At 36.1% G+C, this 25,182-nt stretch overlaps 1 protein-coding gene across 6 annotated transcripts in view; it reads left to right on the forward strand.

Moving 5' to 3' along the window:
* Positions 1-25,182, forward strand: part of PEX5L (peroxisomal biogenesis factor 5 like) — a 176,815-nt gene that overhangs the window by 66,305 nt on the left and 85,328 nt on the right. For 3 of the 6 annotated variants that reach the window (XM_061193380.1, XM_061193382.1, XM_061193377.1), the window contains exons 3-4: positions 8,798-8,902; positions 18,632-18,743. In XM_061193380.1, the coding sequence (XP_061049363.1) occupies positions 8,798-8,902; positions 18,632-18,743 (217 nt within the window). Of the gene's footprint in view, positions 1-8,797; positions 8,903-10,948; positions 10,970-18,631; positions 18,744-25,182 lie in introns of those variants that run through there. The other 3 variants (XM_061193381.1, XM_061193379.1, XM_061193378.1) reach the window with 2 other exon arrangements.

Here is a 25,182-nt window from a genome sequence, read left to right on the forward strand (position 1 = left end):
CTGAGACCTTTTTGGCTAGTAGCTTGTGAATTTAGCCTAGTTTCTGTAATTTAGTTTTCCTAAGTTACATCAACAAAACGGGAGCATTTGGTGACTGGAGAACAAGCTGGTAAAAAACTTGCACCTGCCAGAAAATGAGGAAAGATACAAAGAAGGCTACTGAGTAGTCAGACTCCAAGTCCACAGCTCTTATTCATAAATTAGGAATAGAGTTTGCCTGAAACATTCATAAAGGGGAATTCAAGTTCACTAGTTACTAGCCCTCCTCTAGAAAGAAAATGGACACAGTGTAATTCTACCTTATGACATCTGCATAAATTTGCTATCTCAAATTCAAAAATTTGGTAACAATATATTTACCACATGGTCTTTACATCTATTTTTTAAAAGAGGTGGGATTCAATTTCTTTGCTCTAAGATAGCAATAGTCAATATTGAAAGGCCTCCAATTTGGTAGGGGGATGGAATTCTTTCTTCTGACTTGTTTTTTTTACTTGGTAAATAGATTTTACTTACTAGGGGCAAGACGTTGGGGGATGCATCTAATCACCGATAAGAAAAAGAGTTTCACAGGTAATCAAATCAGTTCAAGGGAACTGTTTCATTTTCTTAACCACATATTTATCTACAGGGATTCTTATTTATTATATTTTCTTTGCAAAACTTTCCAATCAAGAATATGTGGAAAAGACGGGAGTGATAAAGAAACTGATTTTTTGTACATGGTTCCTCCCAAGTTTCCACACCACTATCCTTCCACATTTTACTATCTTGTGTACTATACCACCTTGGCTAATTTCAAGCACTTAGAAACCAGACCTCAATACCTCTTCTCCTAACCCCTCCCAGAAAGAGGCCATGTCTCACCTCTCCCTATGCCCGAAACACCACTGATTCAGCAGAATTTCAGCAACTGTTTATGCTGGTGATGAATGATTCTCATAACACCTTACTTTCTCTTGAGTGTTGGATATGTATCCATTTGTGCAAGTAAGATACAAGTAGTCTGGAGTATTTGTATTTGGGAGGATATTTTTTGAAAAGAAAAAAATAACAAAGTAATCTTTAGAACTTTGTGTTTTCAGTCTTTTTCCTTTTGCTTAAAAATAACCCCCCTCCCCCAAATGCCTGTTTTGCAAATCATCTGAGGTATTTAACAAGGAATTGAAAATAACAAAAGTAACCCTCTAATTACCATTGCATTTTTTTGGTTACATATTTCACACAATCATCAAAGGCCTCTCAAACATAAATATATTTATATAAATATAAATAACAAATTCGGGATTTATCATACCAGAAAGGAAAACATATACCAGAAATTAAACATTACTTCTTAATTATTGAATATGTATTATTTATGTCATCCTCAGCATAAGCCAAACAAGGTCAAAAGAAAACAATTTTTTTAAACCAGACCATTTTAGGTAGCAAAAGTTGTTTCCAGGTGCATAATAGAGAAACTCAATATTAAGGCAAAATAGGTTCCAAGAAATTTAAAGCCACATTAATCAGAGTAAGCCTGATAGTAAAACTTCACTAATTGAGAACTGGTTATAGATGAGTGAACACTGAGTGATGTGACTTTGACCCTTTGTCAGGAAAGCTTGCTAAGCAGAGTAAATATGCCTGGGGACAAGGTGGGAGTGAGATAGGGAATGTTTAACCTTCTCCAGAGAACAAACAAATGGTAAATTGTGGACAAATGGATCTTGTTAATTAAAAAGAAGTCTTATCTGTCCTTCAGAGCCAATTTTAAGCATCTTTACTTGGTAACATTTTATTAATTTTAATGAAATTTTATTTAGATTTTATTTTTATTTTGAAACTATTTCATTTCTTTAAATGTCTAAGACTTTTTATGTAATTCAAAATCACCTTCTGTCAGAGTTGGCCATATTACGTGATTTCAGTACCTTCACGTGAAAAAGGTATTTAATAGTTACTTGTATTTACTGAGTGAACTTGAGTGTCTATCACTATACCAAATAATGCGAAGTAGTTCAAAAGAATCAAGCACAATCTTTGCTCGGACAAGGTAGTTTCATTGATGAGACAGTCACAGAACATTTTACAAAATAAAGGATTATAACAAGGTCCCTGGGAGGAGCTTAATCTCCATGCACAACTCAGGAATTTTGGGTATGGGCAATCCTGTTCCTCGAGTGACCCACTGTGAAATTAGAAAAAATGACAAGGAGTGCTTTGGGACCAGTTGGTGACTCTGGTCATTGAGGGCTGATTTTTTTAAAATAAAAGTAGAGATAGAGGTGGACTCAACTTCCTCAGAAGTGCCTCTGGATGGTCAAGAACACACCCTGAGACAGGAGAGACTAAAGTGCTTAGGCCTATTTTCTGAGGGAGAGACCACATTTTAAGAGTCACATCAGTTTTACACACCAGTGTTTTCTGCTTCAGGCCTAAATGTTCCAGGTTTTCTGAGGGTGTTTTAAGAACTACAAGATGAAAGCTACTGATTGGGCACCTATTTTGACTGGGGAGTACTGTTAGGGGAGACTCCCTGAATGCGAACAAAAATAGTAAGAGCAGCATTGGTGGTAAGGGGGCCTGTTAGGGCAGGAACAGCTGCTGTGGAGGTGCTGAGGCGGTGATGGAAGCAGCTGCTGCCGAAATGGACTACCCAGAGGTGAGAGAGAGAGCAGCCCCAGGGACACCACACTGACTATGGAGAAGACACAAACCCAGGGTCACCTTATGCACCAGCACAGTGGACACAGCTCACAGGGCCCAAGATACTCTTAAGGGCCCATAAAAATGTTTTAATTATATCTTTCTTAAAATCAGAACCCCCAAAAATGACTATTATAATAATGAATGTGTAATAATAAATTCAGTCTGGATTATATTTTTCTTGATACAGCTTAGTCATAAAATACAGTCTTCTACATTTTTTTTTATGGAGGAAGGGGCCCATGAAGGCAAAAGTTTGAGGGCCTATAAAAGTCATAACGACCCCCTACACCAATCATTCAGGCCAAGGACACTGAGTGTGCATGCGGGGGGCGTGGAATCCCAGCGACTTTCATGTGTGGAGGTTTAGAATTAAAGAGATTGTTATCCACGACTCTCCCATTACCACATACACATACACCACACACAACAAAAAGTGCCAAATAGCACATAACACAAACCGAGGGCATAGGAGTTATATAGTAGAATGTAATTAGAATCAGTCCTCATTCACCTCAGAAGACTTCATTGCAAAGGTGGTGGTTTGGAGAGTCATCTGGGAAAAACAATGCTGGAGGGAAGAAAAAAAAAAAAAAGGTAAGAGAGAAAGATATGGAGAATCAACAAATCAACTATATGTCTTCCTTTTAAATGCCGTGTGTCATTATTTTAACTAGAGGCATCAATTTCCTTACTGCAACTTGACTACCCCTATTAAGGAATCAGTAATCATATTATTTCCAGCTATAAACAGATCACTGAACCAATGGTGAATTCATAATGATTTTTCAATTCCTCATATGAATTGCTAGTTAAGAAAAGAGAGCATTCCATCCATGCTTCCCAATTGTTTACATCTAGATCTGTGCTTCCTTCAGGATGTTTAGAACCGAGGATTGACCAGTATGCTCAGATTTAGTTCTATTTGTACCACCTTTAAAATTTACCAAACATTCTGTTGGAGGTGGGGATGAGTTAAATGTTACTGTGATAGAACCAGCATGGTTTGAACCCTACTCTATGTTGGAAGAAATGTACAGGAACACACAACTAGGAGAAGACATAATATGGTAGGCAAAGATCACCACCATTCATGCAACATTGATCTGACGTTTTCCCATGTTGAAAGAGAAGTTTGAAGAGAGCATGACACTTATCATGACATTTACCTTCCCGAGTAAAAGAAGGTTATCCTGGCTCTGCACGTGAGAGACAAGAATAGCCATCAGAAATTAGGCTTTTTGTGGTCAGTTTCCCGCAGGTGCATGTTAAGCCCAGGGTCTGGAATTTATGAGATATGTAATTTTTCAGCATATGCAATACTGAATATCATTTCATTTCAAACAGTGTTGCTAAAATGATCTAAATGGCAGGTATTTGATTACATGTATGTATGTATGAAGAAATATATTCAATACATTCACATTTGTAAACTTGATTGTAGTTTGTCTATCCTCAGAACAGTCATCCTAAAAAAACTGTTTAATCTCCAATATTGTAAATATAAAATTTGGGGGGAAAATGCATGAAAATGTTAGGGTTGCTATTTTAACTTTCTTGGTTCTGTTTTTTCTCAATTTTTGGCAATAGCATATATTAATTTTACAATCAGAACAAAAGGAAGACTGTTATTTAAATTCATATATTAGCTAAATTAGGGTTAGCAGAGATGTCTAGTATTGTAGTCTTTTACTCTTCCCCTAATTTAATATATCTCCGTTTCTTCTGTTTAATATCTTTGATAAAGAGCCTCTGTATTATTGTCGACAGATTAAGAATAATAAAAATAATTTTTAAGTTACACACTCCATAGTAGCAGTAATAGAATCTGCAACTAGAAAATTGCTTACAAATGGACTGTGTTACTCTGAAATTACTTATTTTATTTCATGTGTCCAAGATAGATCTCAGGAAAATCCTAGTGAAGATGGCATTTCATGGCATTGAGTTAGCATTTAATAATAATTGTAGAGATGCTAAAGCTTATAAGCCTATTAAGATTTACAAAACAGAAAAAATTGTGTGTATGTGAAATGTTAGGTTCATTTTCTAATAAGATAGGACAAACGAAAACATTTTATTAGAAATGTGCTCATGAGTGAAGTTACGGATGGCTGATTCTTACCACTGCAGACTAAAGAAAATATTTCTCCGAAATATCTGCTTAGATCCATACTGTGCAATTATACTGAGAAGTAGTTGCTGCCCCAAACTTGGGTGATACCATTGGAAACCCTGCGTTTCGGGCAGTTGATGAGGGCAGAGTGGAAGAGCCCTCCCACCCCTAACAAAGCTGGATGGAGAGAGAACAGTGTGGTAGAGAAGGAAGCACACAGGCTGGGAAGTGGGTCTGGTTCCCATCCGGGCTTAGCTTTGAGGCCTTGGCCAAATCACACCATCTCTGAGCCTCAAAGCCCAAAAATGTCTAGCAAAGACAGTAATGCCTACGCCACAGGGCTCTCATGAGATCAAACAAGTAGAAACATGCAAAACACCCAGCAGAGTGCTCAGCACACAGTAACTTCTCTAAATAGGTTAGATCCCTTCCCTGTGAGACAGGCCTAGAGCCCACACCTTCTCATCTGAGGATACCTCATAGCTTCACAGCCTGGTATCCAGCCTGAGAAGATCCTGTGACTTCCAATATTTTCTACTCTGTTTCTTATATTCTATATTTTAAAAAGAAGAAGAAGAAGAAGAAGTGGGCCAAAATTGAGTTTTCTTAATAAATGTTAGTGTCACTTGCTACACTCTGTGTGTTTCATTCATTTATGCCTGGTGTTATAATAGAAATTAGTTAAAAAGATTATTCTCAAGAATTATTATTTGTTAGAAAAGCTACTATTTTATATATTTCATTTGTGAAGAAACAAAATGATAAAAGAAATTTTTTAAAAATCAAAGAATTTTCTACAGCAAATCACAAAAAAAGAGAGGTTTCCCTTTATGCTGATACTGTTTTCTAAACAGTCAAAAATATCTCAAGAGATTCAATGAGGAAGTGGTAAAAGGTGATTTTGAAGTATTATTTGAAAAGAAATAGGCTGAAATAATTGCTAGAGGGTGTCATAATGTGATAATCAACTTGTAAAGTTTCACTATTCTCTTGTGGCTAGAATGACGTATTTAGAAGCATACCGGTTTAATGTAATCTAAATCCATTTATTTGCTTGAGTGTGTAGTCAGTGTATATTTCCTTTTTGCTGTCTTCATGATGTTTCAAATAATAGATTAATATTGACCTTATGGTGTAGTTCTATTTAGAAAATTGAACTTGAACTATGGATAATTATGTGTATATATTTCTTACAATGTTTTAAGACACTGAATTAAAAAAAAAAAAACCTGCACAGTTGTATTACTGTCAGCCCTGCAGAGCTGCTGATAAGCCAAGTTGTATAGTTTCATGAATTGCCAACTCAATTATCAGACAGGTTCTGAATTCTAGAAGCATTATCCCACAAGATAAATGGACAAGTCAGAAATGACACAGCTTGATTTTAAGGTACCAGGTGGAGGTGGCAATACAATCTGGGGGAAATCTTGGTTTGATATATGAGTGCATTCATGTGATTTGGCAGTGGTTTTAGACACCATGGAGATGTCACGTGGCCGACCTTCCTGCTCAGTTCTCGGACTATACCACACTTGTGAAACAGTGAGGCTCATGGGGTAATAACTCAAAAGCCAAAAGGCTATAAAGCAAAAAAGTTGCTAGCAGGCACTAACCTGGGTGTCATGACTCTTTTCAGGTAGTAGGTGTAACCTTGAAGAAAAAGTGGCAGTGTCTTCAAAAAAGTGACCTGACCCTGGCTTTGGTGGGTTTTTCTGCAAGAAATAAAAAGCACCGCATGTGTTTATTATACATCCTTTCTAGCTGACCACTGCTTTGTTCTAGAGTTCAGCATGAAAGGACTAATTTTTGTTTTCTTTTGTTTTTGTTTTAGTGAAATGGCATGTCCGTTGCTAATTCTAGCTATTATAGTTGCACATGTGAAAAATACCTATACGTAGTTTATAGATTGGTAGCATTTCAAATAAATGGTATACTGAAATATTGACCTGAAATTTTTTGAGATGCTTATCAATTGATATTTTTCTTAGCCCAAGAAAAGAGTCTGAATCATTATTTTTTAAATTTTACCTTGTAACATTAGATATGTTTTTTAAAATATATTAGGAATTTAAATATAAGCATGCCACTTTGTTTATTGCTATATTATTAAACCTCTTGGAGCATGGAAAGAATTCTTCACAAATGATTTTGCTCTCTTGAAAAAAATAAGCTGCAAAAATATTTGTTAAACTATATATAGTCTGTCGATGAGGGTAGCTTATAAAGGTATACTGAGCTTACAGTATGTAATGTTTTATCCAAATAATTTTTATATTTTGAAAAAATGTCAGTTTGAGTGCCATAAATCTTTTCCCAGAATTCAGAACTGTATGTATCTCTATTTTAGGAAGATGACATTGCTTCATTAAAGGAAAAACCTGGGATCATTATGCACCCCAATTTGTATGCAGTGAATCACTGTTGCCCTTTATTCTTCCAGAATTCAGTTAATCTAAGGATTGTGCCCATATAAACTTTTCAGAACACAAAAGAAAATTACCACTGTTATATCTGCTGAATAAAATCTCTAATAGTTGATTTTCTATCATAGAAATAACACATTATCATTCAATAATGCTAGTTCTTAAGTTACAAACCAAAGAAACAAATTTTCAGCATTGTAAAGAGATTCACACATTTTTAAATGTAGTAAGTATACAGAAAGTTTTTCTTTGTTCCCATAAATAAAAGCTGCCACTCATTACATTTTAGAAAGGCAATGCCTGAAAAAATGGACAATGTTCTGCTTCTTAGAGTCAACCTACCTTTTAAATACTTAAAGCCCTGTGCAAACCAAAGATAATAATGTAATTCTATCCTCTTTAGTTGCATAGAGACTATCAAGATTTATTAACCTCTGGAGTTAATAGTGACCGTAGCTCTTAATTCCCTTTCAGACAACGGACCCTCATATGTCCATTTTTGTTTCTTTGCCTATATCTCTGTGTGCTACATTTGTATTTTAAGTAGATTTACAACACAGATATTCACGTGTGCACTTAGTATAAGGTTGTTTTCTCCAGAGAGGCTCTGCCCAGAGACCAAAGAAAATGGAAGGTTTTGTTTTTGAAGTGTTTAAAGATTATTTAATTTTTACATAGTATGAGATGTTGCTAATTGGGTTGGGAAGGTGATATTTTGTTTTTTGTTTTTTTCCCTTATGCCCTATCTACTCTCAAAAACTTAATAATCTGGTAAACTAAAACCCCAGAAAACCAGCATACCCATTTACAGTCCATAGTTATGCTTGTATGAGGCCAAAAAATTGTAGATATCAATATATCATTGCCTCTATTATTAATCATCCTTTATTTACACCTGGATTTATGAGATTCTCCAATTAAAAGACATTTCTAAAATTCTATTAAAATTTTTTGATCTCAAGAACATTGAGAGTTGCAAATTTTTTTCATACTACCTCTCCAAAATAAACAAGCTGGGTGAATTCCTGTGATGTTAGGCTGCCGAAGAATTTTTAGAGGTTTTATGACACGTTTACTTTTTATGCCCGATCCACTCAAAAATGACAGACTCCAGAGATCACCGAGCAAAAGTCCTCTGTGGGAGTGAGACCCTGATCCTAATCCCTAATCCAGACTCCTCACTGTCATTCAAAACACTTAGGGATTATATAGGAATAATTTTTAAATGAACATAACAGGCAATCTATAGTGTTTTTAAATCAATACTATAAAAATTGTCATGTCATGTAAATTGCCTTAAAATATATTATACATATAAAATACTATGTTAAAATTAAATGTAATATGTCAGCTGTAAAGGTGAAAAAGTAGCTAACTAAAAAGTTCACAAGTAATCTTTTTTCAGATTTTGTGTGTTTTCTCCTCAGCCAAAAGCCTCAAGATTCACTTGCAGCAGCCTACCTCTTCATTTATGTTGGATTGCTCTTTAAACATTAGAATATCTTGTGATAAAAAATAAGTTAAAGATTTCTCCTGACACAAGTCATTGTTGATTTCACTGTTATAGGGAAAAGGCTCTAGGGCGGCAGATAAGGCTGTTGCCATGGTGATGAAGGAGATACCGAGGGAGGAGTCTGCTGAAGAAAAGCCCCTCCTTACTATGACATCACAGGTGGGCAGACCCTTAGGGTTCCTGTAGGAAGCTGACATATGTTAATATATCAGATATTGTGATTCTTAACTAGAAAAAAAAAAAAAAACATTAACTCGATCCAATTTTTTTTAAAACACAGTTTCAATGAAACAATTATACAATATAAAATGAAAACCAAAATTGCTAAAAAAAAAAAAAGGAAAATTCCATCATTTAGTTACTTATTCGTGGATATTAATTTTCATTACTAAACTTCAGTTAAAAAAAGAAAAAGAAAATATATGTGCAAGTAAAACATGTCGCTTCTTTATAAAGGAGTCTTGTTAACAACTTTGGGAAAGAAATAACAATTAAGCTAACGGTACATTTGAACAACAACCAAAAAAAAAAAAAATCAAATTCCTATGAATAAATACAACTTATATTGCATACATATGTCAGTTTACCAGTAGAATATCTAAAATTTCTTAAATGTTAAATATATTTATGTTGTGACTATGCATACTACGTATGTCTATACATATTTATGTGGATAACTAATTTACAAGAATGAGCCAGAAGTCCCTGAGTCTCCATGCAGAAAATGGCATTTGTGGCCCCTCTTCTACTTAGTGACCTTGACAACAAAAATATCGTCTCTATTAAAAGCACATGAGGGGCATTTTCCGTATTTATTATAATAAGTATAGAAAAAGATTTGCATTTGTATGCAAAGACACACTGAGAATGAATCCTGTATGTCCTCAGGGACTTTTGAAACACCCTGTAAAATCCACATACATATGTATGTATAATATACTCATCACCACTCTGTGGAACTATCAGTTTTAAATTCTTAAATGCAAAATTACTTACTTGCATTTATCTTATAATTTAGATTAGATTGTTATCTTAAACATTTCTTTTTTTTTCCATAATGCAATAGTAAATACAGTGATTCAGTTCCAATTATATGAACATGTCTAGATTTAGAAAAATGTCCATTTAAATTCCTCATGAAAGGCATTTATATCAAAAGCTAAATTATGGCAACTTATTTTTAGAATATCATCAGATCACATCCCCAGCTGCTGCCAACATGTGTGGTTTCATTTCATTCTAAACACTATGCTGTAAGTAATGAAAATTATAATAACATATAACATCAAAATTGAATAATAAAAAAGTTATAAAGATTCCCAGGACTTTGGGATAATCTTATGTTGTGAGGTTTTTGTTTTTGCTTTTGTTTTTTTTTAATCCAAAAGAGGAGATGCTTCTTCCCAATGACACATAGTAATAGTTGGAAAGAAATTTGCTTAATATTTACCAAAGCCTCCATTCTTTACTTAATTTACATAGTAAAACATATACAGTTTTACATTGATCTCCTGCCTTTGTAGAATCCATATCCAAAATATACAGTCCACAGTTCCTCAGGCGAGTGTTATGGGAGGTGAGAACCACTTGGAGTTCTCAGCTAATGGTAGAGCCATATTCATCAGTAGGTAAGACCTATCCAAATTTGCAATTGGCATAGTTGTACTGCAGCATATCATTTCAGGACATCACGATTTAGGACAGGCTCTAGTGCCCAAAATTCTTTTTCTTCAAAACCATGCATTGCTATGTGCTTTCCCGTAATCATTTTCAAATGTCCAAAATTACCACTATAACCTAAAGTTTAATTTAAATTTAATGCAAAATAAAAATTTTGATTTTTTTAATTAGAAAAGAAACTGTAATTATTACCGTTTTCTCATATTCAGAACATTTGTGTGTACCAAGTTCCTTCTTTAATCCCTGTCTAATGTTGCATTAACTGTTTTTGAGGTAATAGTTACAATTTTACTGCATGAAGATGATATAATGCTTTCTTTGATGCATCATATTCTTGTTGCATAGTGACTAGTTTATGAATCAGCAAACGGAGAGTTCTGATTCATAAAATGCAATGCACCTATTGTGTTGATAATCTTATGGAATTAATCCTGTGACAGCTGTGATACAATTATTTCTCAGTCAAATGTGGTTTTATTAGTTGATATACTTTTTCCACTATACACAAGTGGCTTCTTCCCTGCTATGCACCAGTGGCATGCACAAGCCAAAAAGCAGCAGAATGATCTGAAAAAGTGAGTACTTCTCATGGCAACCACAGCATCCAATCTGTGTACCATACCACATTCTTACTCGTTATCTTTTGTGAATGTATTAGTGTCTTGAAACATGTCTGTCCCATGTCTCCTGTAAAGCCCCTATGACATAGTGCTACATACTGCAGGACACATTGACTCATCTTCATCACTGGTGTGTCGATGCCAGCTGCTCATTCACAGATTCCAGAAATGTCTGAAGCTAATTGCTGCTCTCTCAATAATGTCTTCAGGACAATCATAATTGATAAAATACAGAATAAGTCCTTGAAACACTGAGTCCCTAATTTGTTTAGTAACTGTTCATTCCACAGATTGGTAAGTGTAGAATAGTTTACATTGAAGCATTTTTGTATTATGTGATTATTAGGATCACTTTTAGAGAGATGTAGCCAAGCATACTCCAGTCGAGTCATTTATAGTACATTGAACAAATTGAACAAAACAGAAGAGTTGGCCAGGTGACCTGAATTCAGAAATTGTCGGACCCCTGAGAATTGCTCTTTTTGTTTCATTTAATTATTGATTCTTTGCTAAACAATGTGTCAAGCTCTTCATAGTAGTTCAAGTTCATGCTGTCCTAGACTAACACTTTAAGTCAAAAACAGTATGGAAACAAATGTGCATTGATGAGAGTTTTGAAGGGAAAAAATATGTGAACCATCAAGTCTTGGAGGAAATAAAGTTTCTCTAGACCTGTGCTGTTCAATACAGTAGCCGCTAGCCACACGTGGCTATTGAGTGCTTTGTGGATACCCCGAATTGAGATATGCTGTAAGTATAAAATACACACCAAGTTTTGAAGATTTAGTCCAAAGAAAAATAATGTAAACTATCACATTAATAATTTTTATATTGATTACATGTTGAAATGATAATATTTTGGATATATTGGGCTAAATAAAATGTGTTATTAAAATTATTTTCACCTGTTTCTTTTCACTATTTTTAAAGTGGCTACTAGAAAATTTAAAATTACCAGGCTCTTGTTATATTTCGATTGAACAGTACTACTCTAGACTGTAATGGTATAAATAAATCCAGTTTGAGGCTAGAAGGGAAAACTATGTGCCAGAAGATTGATTATATCATAGAAAATTTTTATTCTTCTTTATGAGAATGAAATGGCTTTAGGGAATATTTTTCTCTCATAAGGAACCTTCAGAAATTTTCATTTTAACCACCTCCCCTGGTACTTTTGTAAGTAAGGAATAGCCCATTCATTTTTTGCTGTAGAGCACAGTGTCTTAAAACTATGTGTTCCAGACCTCTTCTTGTCAAGGGAATTTTTTTTTAACTCAGGCTTTGTTTTTCTATCTGTCCCCACCCCTTATAGTTTGATTTAATATTGTGTCTGATAAAGATAAAAAAGTAATGTCCTTGATTGGAAAAACATTCACAAGGCTACTAAATACAGTCTTGTTTGGGTTTTCTGTTACTAACTTGAAACAATTGCTTTAATTATATTCTCCTTGCTGCCTTGATGTTAGTACTATCCAAGCTGTAAACAATAATATTTGTTCATTTTCCCATGAATAGATTCACATTTTTATGTCTAACTATCCTGTCAGGAAAATATTTGTTGTCAGTTGGTTGACATTTAGATCAAGTCAAAGAGTTGAAAATTATCACGTGGTTATCCTTTACAGGAAGATCCACTGAGACCCATATAAAGAACTGGGGGATGGGGCAGTACCATTAGTACTATTAGCTCATAAGAAATTAATTCAGTCGGGTGGCAGAATTACCATGACAAAGCCTTCAAAGGCTGAATACTAAGGGGTGCATAGTAATGTTTCAGTTGTTTCCTCTTTTCAATGGATTGAGTCAGTCAACTTAGTTTTAATGTGGTGACTGTTTTGATGGGCTTTGCACACGTTTCTAAACTTGGATAGGACTAATAAAGCCATAAACAGATAGTTTAATTATAAAATTCTGAATGAAAACCTACTTAACAAATGACATATATTGTACTTTTAATCAAGAGAGTGCAAATAATAAAGGAATTTTCAAAATGCATAAAGATATGTCTATTGAGAACATATTTGTGTTTTTATTTATATAAAAACAATCTTAATTTTTCTGTTATTTAGATGAGATGAAAAGACTGGTATATTTTTACAAACTTTTTAATCAACGTTACAAATATGAGATATTTGTCAACTGTTTTTTAGCTTATTAGCTTCAGTGTTTTAACTTTTAAAATTATTCTTTAAGTACAAAAATGTTTAAAAATAAAAACAGAATATTTTACTTTAAACTAAAACAATAGATTGAGATCATCAATCTGAAGTGTAAAATTATAGAATAATGAGTTATTATCCTATACAGACCTTGTTTTCTCACCTAAAATGTATTTTGGTTTGGAGTTAATTCTTAGTGATATAAGCTATCACAAACTTTAGCTCTATATTTTTTAATGACACACCTAAGCAATATATTGTTTAAAGATAAATAAACTTAGACTTAAGTCACAAAACAAGCTATCTTTAATGCACTGGAGCTTAAGTAGCAGGCAGTATTTAAAAACGAAATACTCTCCTTTCATCTTGGTTAAATATTCAGCTTAGATCATATAATAATTTAATTTTTTAACATTTAAATTAAGGAAATTCAAGTTGAACTAAGGCAAATGTATTTTTAGACAAAGTTTTAAAACAGACAATAATTCATTAAAGGTGGATGATAGTGTCTGCTTTCTGCTCAACACTAAACACAGTACTGATACAAAATAAGAACCAATTTTGTCCTGTGGTGGCTACTATTAGCCCCATCAACTGACAGGTCTGACTAAGTCATAAGTAAATTGAAGGCATTTGACTGAATATTTCATTTACAACCTATGATTACAAGGAAGGTGTAAAGGATCAATAGTCTTAAATTCTGAGTGACAAGAAGCTCCTACATGCGAGTTCTCACCTGTCTTCTTACTTCTGCTACTCCCTTTTGTTTCCATGTCCATTGACTGTGTAAGGGCTTTCTCTCCGAATCTCCAAATTTGAATCTCTGATTTAAAATCTCTGAGTGAGGTAGTGGTGTTATTTCTTGAAGTACCACTGGCTTCCCACTTGCATTGGTCCATGTCCTGCTTCCAAAGATGGAATGAGGCAGGTCCATGCCTTTATTTCAATTTTTCTCATTAGGCATTCATTCTTGGCATTTTTGACTTCTTCGTAGAAGCCTTGCATTTGGAAATGTTCCTTTAGATACCTCTAGGTTTCCAAGCATTTCAATGATGTGACAGTGGGGGAAAGTGGACTTAGATTTGTGGTTTAAAATTTGCCAGGAATTTAGTAAACATTTCTGAGGACCACTGGCCTCTCTATGAGTTGATCAAACCCAATATGAAATTGAGGATGCCCATGCAATCATTCTTTTATACAATTCACCATTCAGCTGGACTGTATAAAATCAGTCAACATTTATTAAACTGCCACTATGAGATACAAAAATTAATTGGATAAGGTCTCTACCTTCAAAGAGATCATAGTCTAGTGGGAGGAAACAGGTGAAACTAAGGTTATAAAATTGGGTAAAGCATGGGAACGCGGAGATGTTGTAAGAAGGCACTTGCTGCCTAGAGCTGAAGAAGGTTCCCAGACAATGTATCAATAGAACGGGGTCCTGAAAGAGAAATAAGAATCTGTCACCATTAGAAAGGCCTTTGAACTAATCTAAATATTGAGAAGAGGACAAAGAAGGATAATAAAGGAAAATTTTAAATGTAAAGTTGAAATAAAGGCCTTAGCAACTAATGAAGTGGGTCATTTTAACTCAGTTAAGATCATCTGATTGGACCAAAATTGCAATCACTCCCACTCAGTTATTCAAAAAAAAAAAAAATTGGAAACCTTTTGACTCACCTTTTATTATTTTTATAACATCAATGTACTCTGTGCCAGAAGGATGAAATGAGGTAAGTTCATAAAGTATTTTCAAACTGAAGGAAGTAATTCTAAGGGGAAGTCAATAAGCTCTATCCTACCAATGAATAAAGACAGGATAAATGGCATACAATTTGGGAGTAAAGCTTAGGGGAACTATTTGGGGGATTCAGTTCAGTTTGCAATATTACTTTATGACCTAAAAGGTTTGCTTATTCTCAAGTCACCATAGGAAAACCATAAATTTTTTTGAAAATCAAGAGGGAGGCATGTGAAAAGCCATTCTTATCTATACAAGTAAAAATAAAATGGGACTTAGTAGGGCTAAAATAATGATTCTTAAATTCATCTGACTGAAGATACAGTTCAAAATTGGACTGTTTGGGATAGATATTTTTATATCTTCAGTTTCTGCAAAGTCACTGTCCCATTTGGTAGCCATTTATTGAACCCCTCTTATATGAAGACATTCTATTCGAAGTTGTGAAGGATATAAATATGAGTAAGACATAGCCTCTTACCTCAGAGTTAATAACAAAAGATTTTTTTTCATGATATCTCCTATTTCATCTTCCATATCTCAATCAAAACCCAAAAACCTTCAGTTCCCAAATTACCTTTCCATGCTATCTGAAATCTGGCCTTTCATCCTCTTCACCCTTGAGCCCTGCCACTATTCCCACTCCAATCTCAGCATTTCCCGACAGCTAAACGGTGCTGTAGCTCGAAAAGCACAGACTCAGAAAGTAATGTGAAGTTTCCTCTTTGATTTGTATCTATGGAAGAAAGTCACAGGAACAGCTCAGTTACGGGAACGGGACAGACATGTTATGGGAACAACTCCAGTCCAGGGGTGAAGTGTGGTCACAAATAAGACAGTATGTGTGGAAAAGACCTTATGAGGAGAAGCCACACCTTAGTCTTGGGCTCTCTAGGGTCTCTCTGAATAACCTCCTCTTTGGTATTCTTTTCTTCCTGTGCTGAGAAAATCTGAGTGCTAGAAGTGATTTCTCTAGAAAATAAGTCTTTAGTTTGAATGAGGAGAGAGACTCAAAAAAAAAAAAAAAATCCTATTACCTCTGATAAAGAAGACGTGCCTAAAAGGATAGGCCTTTCAATTAATTGTGCCTTTCCTTTGTTTTTCCATTTAGATATTTATGTGGAAAGGTCTTACTTTCTAGAATTCTTTTATCAAATTTAGACTGTAATTTTTCAGTGTTTGCAATTAAAAGTATCTACAGAAATCTAATACCCTGGTCTTCTAAAACCATAGGTAATCTAGGTCTATTCTACACACCTACTCACAGAGCTATGATTTGGAAATAAATTATTAGTCCTTTTATTTACAAAGGAATTTAATTGTATCCAAAGTAAAGAAAAAGTATAAGGGGGCTTTTGTGGAATATAAATCATATGTACCTTTTACATAATAATGGATATTTCTCAAGACCAGGACTAAGAGAATAAATTTTCTTAGTTATCTATCAATAACATCAGACTTCTTCAGAGAAATAATGGCTAACAAAGAGAGTTATGACATCACACATATGTCATACGTATTTTAAAGTTGAAGTTGTATTGGTTGTATTGAGTTTTTGCACCTTTTTCACTTTAGCCGAGGTCAATAAGACCTAGTAGTCAGAATGCACAACGTAATAAATGTAAGCCTGTTACAATAAACTCCATGAGTATAGTGTGGTGCCATATTTGATGGTGACCTTCATCTTCCATGATGTTTATAGCGCAGCAGAATCCAGCTCTCCCTTGACAGCCGTGAGAATGACACAGCCTGGAGGTAGACATTGTTGCTACATCAAGAGCACATCACCATGGTGATATCATACTAGATGGGTTCAATATGCTAAGCACGTATGGCTAAAAGGGCAAGTTCTCCCAAGAAATACACATTAATGTATGAGTCTTTAAGAAATTGCATAAACACAGTTTTTACCTGAACTACCTATAAATGAAAAACAGATCCCAGAAAACTAATCACATTTTCAGAAGAGCTGACATAAACCATGGCATTTACAAAAATTCTAATATATTTTATCCCCAAAACATGAAAGGCTAATAGTCCCTCAACATTAAAAAATATTTCAATATAAATAGGATGGGTGATATCCAAGAATGTTCAAATTCAGATAACAAAATGCAAAGAAACTCGAGTTTTGTTCGTGGTTTAAAGGAGCATCCCCAAAAAAAGATTACAACCAAAACAGACCTCAGATAATTTAGAGAAATCTGTGACTCTTTATACATAGTAACACTAAAACTTATAGTTGAAAATTTTTCTATCTCTATAACTTGAACATTAAAAGAATATGAGCATTCTTAATGCTTAGAACCCTCGATAACATGTAGAAATTAATATGAGTGAAATTAAATTGCCAACTCTATCTCAAAATCTTAGACTTTAGTGAAGATCTGAGATTTATCCATGTTAAGATAATAGCATGAATGTGTAAAAGTACCAAAGGTGCCTCTTAGTTTTCAGTCCCCGAATAATCACTAATGCTTCCATATTCCTCCTTCACCAATAATAGAATTGCATTTTTTCTTCCCATATTTACCATTATTTAGGTCTCTTGTCATGGTCCATAAGCTCTAAGATATAATACCACTAACATTGCCAGAGAAATAATGAAGTGAAAGTGAGTCATAGAAAATATTTTGATTTAGTAAGACTTCAAAACACTTCATTTGTTATTTTATGTGTCTCTTAAAATACAGCCTTGCAAATAAGTATTTTAAAATCTAGAGATTTTTTGGCACATCTTTTTCCTAGAGCAAGTAGAAAACTAGATGACTATGCCCATTTTAAGAAAGGCCAATATAAAAACTCCCAAAAAACTAAGACAGTTCTTTTAGGGACTAACCACTTGTGTTATCTTAAGTGTAATTTTCCCCTTACCCTTAGAAACAGAACTTAAGGATGTTTGGATTCAAAGAGGTGCAGAATAACTGAAAGTAAATAGTTGGCTGCCACTGATAATGAGAACTACTAAAAATCAAACTGAAAGATTTCTGAAATTAGAGAACAAGCCAATGGGGAAATATAACTGAATTGACAGAAATCTCTTTTACATACAGATTTTCACAAACATATATACTGGATACCTGTACAGTTAACATAACAATATTTCCTACTCTCTCAAAATACTTGTTATGCACTACAAAAGCATTCCAAGGAAATGTAAGGAAGGGCGTGTGCCTTTAGGTGACTTGAGCTTTTTAAGAGAGAGAGAAAAAGAGCGTTTATCCACGCACACGGATCTCTGTGTGTGTGGCGTGCTCTTACCACATAGCACTGACTGGCCAGTCCTAAACAGAATGTGTCACCTCAAGGTCTGAAGCCATGGTTCCAGGTCTCAGTGAGAGCTTTTTGTCCAGGTGAAGAGTGAGATTGGCCCTTAGGAACTGTGATTCAATAGGTGTCATATTCTACATACGGAAATTAGAGAATAATTCCAAAACTGTTCTAGGAGGAGAAAAAAAGCTTGAGGTTTAAAAACTGAACTTGGCTGCATCAAAAATATGACAGTGCTGAAAGGCTCATTCCCCATCCCCTGATTTTTTTTTTCTTTCTTGCCTCTGCCCCATTACTTATTGATTGATTTATTTTTTGGTAGGCTTGCTATTCTCATTTTGTTGCAAGGCTGCATTTTAATTCAGCTGATTCTGCAGTTGGACAAAGTCCTTTGACACCTGTGTTCATTTGTTCCCAGCTGGTGAATGAACAGCAAGAAAGCAGACCCCTCCTGAGTCCCTCCATCGATGACTTTCTCTGTGAAACCAAATCGGAGGCAATAGCAAGGCCAGTAACGTCCAACACAGCCGGTAATTCTTTCACTTTTAACTTATCCTCAAGTGGAGTTAATTTTCATGATAGAAAAATGCACATTTTCTTTCCACAATGCATTTTAAGTGGAGAATAATGTTTGCAAACAAATGAAATTTTAGAATATATACTGTTCAATATAAAATAAATTGCTTTTCTTTATAATATAAGAAACTCCAATGGATATTATCCAACCGATTTTGATAAACATTAGAGTACCACTATTAGCAATGAATCATTTTTCAATGCCAGTTTTCATATTTACATCTTCGCATCTCAAGTCACATCATATAGGAATTCTTTAAAACAAAAGCATCTCTTTCAGAGTAAGGTTTTTCAAGTTCTGGCTGGAAATATTTTGTATGACAAAAGTCCAATAAAATAAAAATATAGGCAACCCCTTCAAGTGGATTGAAATGACAATTAAAATGTCCTAGAGACTTGGGATATTATCGAGACAATTTTATTTTTTTGTCATATAAATGGATTACTTGCTCCTTCTTACAACAATTTATTTGAACATTGTTCTGGAATTAAATATAATCAAACAGTAAACTATCTGTATAGGGACTAATAAGTTGTCATCCAGTGAGTGAATGCAGGATGCCAGTGTATCAATCACACCTTCTCCAGCATCCTCTGCACTTAAATTCTCACTAATACGAAAACTAAGTCACTTAGGTACAGCCCACCCTGAGGCCACAACGGAAGATTTGACTCAAAAGCTACTTTTCGCCTTCTGGATCAGCGGCAGCCTTTCTGCATTGGTTTCATTCAGTCAACATTCACACTCAAAGGCATGTTGTTCAAATAAGAATGAAAGAATGATGTCCAGAATCAAACAACAAAGGTTATGTTGGATTGCAGGAGAGAATTTAATGGGGGAAGGAGAGGGTAATTATATACTGTCTTGTTAAAGTTCATTTCATTTCCCCGTCATGTCCCCAGCCTGCTGCTTCCTGGCACAGTTTTATTATACTTTTAAGTAAGTGAAGAAAATCACAGGTGAAGGAAATTGTGATTTTTAAGAAATGCTAAAAATTACAACAATAAGAGTTACTAACACAAGAGAGAGGCACTTTATGTGGGAGTGTAGTCTACAGTCTCTGGAGTTAAACTTCGTGAATTCCAACCCCAGCTCTGCCACTTAGCAACTCTGTGTCCTTGAGCAAGTTGCATAACTAAGTCTATTTCCTCCTAATAGTAGTAAGATCTATATCTCATAGGTTACTTGGGAAGATTAAATGAAGCAATCTATGTAAGTGCTAACACTATGTAAGCTCTAACAGTTGTTACCCTTACTGTAAGATACCAGGTGAAAACAGTACACCCAGCACTTCCCTTTTCAAATGCGTTAACTTTCTTTATATCACACCAAAGCAATCATTTTCTAAATTCAACTACCGCTTTGAGTAATCAAGCAAATAAAATTGTACTTGGTACATTTTAGGCAGGAAATGAAACGAGTTCAAATCCTGTCAGATCAGTTTCATCCTCCTTACCTATGAAACTGGAGCTCACCCCTCCAAAACTGAGCTACCCCCAGAAAAATACAGAGGAGCCTTGTGTCTCTAATTGCAGGAAAATCCATGAGAATGGGGTACACTGAGAAATTCCCGCTGTTCTAAGAAAAAGCTGCAAAGCATAATTCTCAGATCTTGATTCCAGTACCCTCTACAACTGTCAGTGATGATAGAACTAAGTCACATAGGAAGGGCTCACCAGAGAGAGCAACATAATATCCAACTCAAAAGCTGCTTTTCACCTTGATTTTTCTAGCATATAACAGAGAGACCTGTGAAATATTGGAGGAAAAAAATCAAAAGAATATGTAATTTATTGCAATCCCAGTACCTACAGTATTGCCTTCTGTATTAGTTTCCTAGGCCTGCCATGACAAAATGCCACAAAATGAGTGGATTAGACAACAGAGATTTATTGCCTCACAATTCTAGAGGCTAGAAGTCCAAAATCAAGGTGTCAGCAGGACCATGCTTCTCTGAAGGTGCTTGGGAAGGATCTGTTCCAGGCCTCTCTCCTGGTTTCTGGTAGCTCCTTGGCTTGTGGAAGCATAACTCTAATCTTCACATGACATGTGTGCATGTCTCCCAGTATGCATGTCAGTCTCTGTGTCCAAATTTCCTCTCTTTATTACCACCCTACTCCAATCTGACTCATCTTAACTAATTACATCTCCATTGACCCTATTTCTAAATAAAGTTACATTCTGAGGTACTGGGGGTTAAAACTTCAACATATGAGTTTTGGGGGGACACAATTCAATCCATAACACCCTCCAAAGTAAGAGGTCAGGAAAAATGGTATGTTGAGACTATGGGTTTTTCATTTCTTGGCCTCAGCATTCAGTGCATCTGGGTCACACAGATTTTTATCCTTAAGGAAGACTCTCATTTGATAGTATGTTTTTTTTAATCATAAAAATATATGTCGGGGGGACCGTCAAGATGGCGGCAGAGTAAGACGTGGAGATCACCTTCCTCCCCACAAATACATCAAAAATACATCTACATATGGAACAACTCCTACAGAACACCTACTGAACGCTGGCAGAAGACCTCAGACTGCCCAAAAGGCAAGAAACTCCCCACATACCTGGGTAGGGCAAAAGAAAAAAGGAAAAACAGAGACAAAAGAATAGGGACGGGACCTGCACCTCTGGGAGGGAGCTGTGAAGGAGGAAAAGTCTCCACACATTAGGAAGCCCCTTCAGTGGTGGAGACAGGGGGTGGGCAGGGGGGAAGCTTCGGAGCCACGGAGGAGAGCACAGCAACAGGGGTGCAGAGGGTAAAGCAGAGAGATTCCCGCACAGAGGATCAGTGCCGACCAGCACTCACCAGCCTGAGAGGCTTGTCTGCTCACCTGCCAGGGCGGGCGGGGGCTGGGAGCTGAGGCTCGGGCTTCGGAGGTCAGATCCCAGGGAGAGGACTGGGGTTGGCTGCGTGAACACAGCCTGAAGGGGGTTAGTGCGCCACAGCTAGCCGGGAGGGAGTCTGCGGAAAAAGTCTGGAACTGCCTAAGAGGCAAGAGACCATTGTTTCGGGTTGTGCGAGGAGAGGGGATTCAGAGCACTGCCTAAACAAGCTCCAGAGACGGGCATGAGCCGTGGCTATCAGCGCGGACACCAAAGACGGGCATGAAATGCTAAGGCTGCTACTACAGCCACCAAGAAGCCTATGTGCAAGCACAGGTCACTATCCACACCTCCCCTCCCGGGAGCCTGTGCAGCCCACCACTGCCAGGGTCCTGGCACGACAGGATCCAGGGACAACTTCCCCGGGAGAACACACGGCATGCCTCAGGCTGTTGCAATGTCACACCGGCCTCTGTCGCTGCAGGTTCATGCCACATTCTGTACCCCTCCATACCCCCAGCCTGAATGAGCCAGAGCCCCCTAATCAGCTGCTACTTACCCCCATCCTGTGTGACTGAAGAACAGATACCCTGAGGAGACGTACATGCAGAGGCGGGGCCAAATCCAAAGCTGAACCCCACAGCTGTGTGAACAAAGAAGAGAAAGGGAAATCTCTCCCAGCAGCCTCAGGAGCAGCAGATTAAATCTCCACAATCAACTTGATGTACCCTGCATCTGTGGAATACCTGAATAGACAACGAATCATCCCAAAATTGAGGCGGTGGACTTTGGGAACAACTGTAGACTTGGGGTTTGCTTTCTGCATCTAATTTGTTTCTGGTTTTATGTTTATCTTAGTTTAGTATTTAGAGCTTATTATCACTGGTAAATTTGTTTATTGATTTGGTTGCTCTCTTCCTTTTTTTTTTAATATATATATATATGTTTTTCCTTTTTCTCTTTTTGTGAGGGTATATGTGTATTCTTCTTTGTGTGATTTTGTCTATATAGCTTTGCTTTTACCATTTGTCCTAGGGTTCTGTCAGTCTGTTATTTTTTTGTTTTTTGTTTTTTTTTTAGTATACTTTTTAGCACTTGTTATCATTGGTGGATTTTTTATTGGTTTGGTTGCTCTCTTCTTTCTTTTTTTTATTACTTTTTTATATTTAACAATTTTTTTATTTTAATAACGTTATTTTATTTTATTTTTTTCTTTCTTTTTTTTCTCCCTTTTCTTCTGAGCCATGTGGCTGACAGGGTCTTTGTGCTCCAGCCGGGTGTCAGGCCTGAGTCTCTGAGGTGGGAGAGCTGAGTTCAGGACATTGGTCCACAAGAGACCTCCCGGCTCCACGTAATATCAAATGGCGAAAGCTCTCCCAGAGATCTCCATCTCAGTGATAAGAAACAGCTCCAATCAACAACCAGTAACCTACAGTGCTGGACACCCCATGCCAAACAACTAGCAAGGCAGGAACACAGCCCCACCCATTAGCAGAGAGGCTGCCTAAAATCATAATAAGTTCACAGACACCCCAAAACACACCACCGGATGCGGTCCTGCCCACCAGAAAGACAAGATCCAATCTCATCCACCAGAACACAGGCACCAGTCCCCTCCACCAGGAAGCCTACACAACCCACTGAGCCAACCTTACCCACTGGGGGCAGACAACAAAAACAATGGGAACTACAAACCTGCAGCCTGCGAAAAGGAGACCCCAAACGCAGTAAGTTAAGCAAAATGAGAAGACAAATACACAGCAGATGAAGGAGCAAGGTAAAAACCCAGCAGACCAAACAAATGAAGAGGAAGTAGGCAACCTACCTGAAAAAGAATTCAGAGTAATGATAGTAAAGATGATCCAAAATCTTGGAAATAGAATGGAGAAAATACAAGAAATGTTTAACAAGGACCTAGAAGAACTAAACAGCAAACAAACAATGATGAACAAAACAATAAGTGAAATTAAAAATTCTCTACAGGGAATTAATAACAGAATAACTGAGGCAGAAGAACGGATACGTGACCTGGAAGATAAAATACTGGAAATAACTACCGCAGAGCAGAATAAAGAAAACATAATGAAAAGAATTGAGGACAATAGGGAGGATGGGAGGGAGGGAGACGCAAGAGGGAAGAGATATGGGGACATATGTATATGCATAACTGATTCACTTTGTTATAAAGCAGAAACTAACACACCACTGTAAAGCAATTATACTCCAATAAAGATGTTAAAAAAAAAAAGAATTGAGGACAGTCTCAGAGACCTCTGGGACAACATTAAACACACCAACATTCGAATTATAGGGGTCCCAGAAGAATAAGAGAAAAAGAAAGGGACTGAGAAAATATTTGAAGAGATTATAGTTGAAAACGTCCCTAAAGTGGGAAAGGAAATGGTCAGTCAAGTCCAGGAAGTGCAGAGAGTCCCATACAGGATAAAACCAAGGAGAAACACACAAAGACACATATTAAACAAACTATCAAAAATTAAATACAAAGAAAAAATATTAAAAGCAGCAAGGGAAAAGCAACAAATAACATACAAGGGAATCCTCATAAGGTTAACAGCTGATTTCTCAGCAGAAACCCTGCAAGCCAGAAGGGTGTGGCAGGACATATTTAAAGTGAAGAAAGCGAAGAACCTACAACCAAGATTACTCTACCCAGCAAGGATCTCATTCAGATTTGATGGAGAAATTAAAACCTTTACAGACAAGCAAAAGCTAAGAGAATTCAGCACCCCCAAACTAGCTTTACAACAAATGCTAAAGGAACTTCTCTAGGCAGGAAACACAAGAGAAGGAAAAGACCTACAATAACAAACCCAAAACAATTACGAAAATGGTAATAGGAATATACACACCGATAATTACCTTAAATGTAAATGGATTAAATGCTCCAACCAAAAGACATAGACTGGCTGAATGGATGCAAAAAAAAGACCCATATATATGCTGTCTACAAGAGACCCACTTCAGACATAGGGACACATTACAGACTAAAAGTGAGAGGATGGAAAAAGATATTCCATACAAATGGAAATCAAAAGAAAGCTGGAGTAGCAATTCTCATATCCGACAAAACAGACTTTGAAATAAAGAATGTTATCAGAGACAAAGAATGACACTACATAGTGATCAAGGGATCAATCCATGAAGAACATATAACAATTGTAAATATTTATGCACCCAACATAGGAGCACCTCAATACATAAGGCAAATGTTAACAGCCATAAAAGGGGAAATTGACAGTAACACAATCATAGTTGGGGACTTTAACACCCCACTTTCACCAATGGACAGATCATCCAAAATGAAAATAAATAAGGAAACACAAGCTTTAAATGATACATTAAACAGGATGGACTTAATTGATATTTATAGGCCATTCCATCCAAAAACAAGAATACACTTCATCTCAAGTGCTCATGGAACATTCTCCAGTATAGATCATATCTTGGGTCACAAATCATGTCTCGGTAAATTTAAGAAAATTGAAATCGTATCAAGTATCTTTTCCGACCACAACGCTCTGAGACTAGATATCAATTACAGGAAA

The sequence above is a fragment of the Eubalaena glacialis genome, chromosome 6, assembly GCF_028564815.1.
Source record: "Eubalaena glacialis isolate mEubGla1 chromosome 6, mEubGla1.1.hap2.+ XY, whole genome shotgun sequence".
NCBI lineage: Eukaryota > Metazoa > Chordata > Mammalia > Artiodactyla > Balaenidae > Eubalaena > Eubalaena glacialis.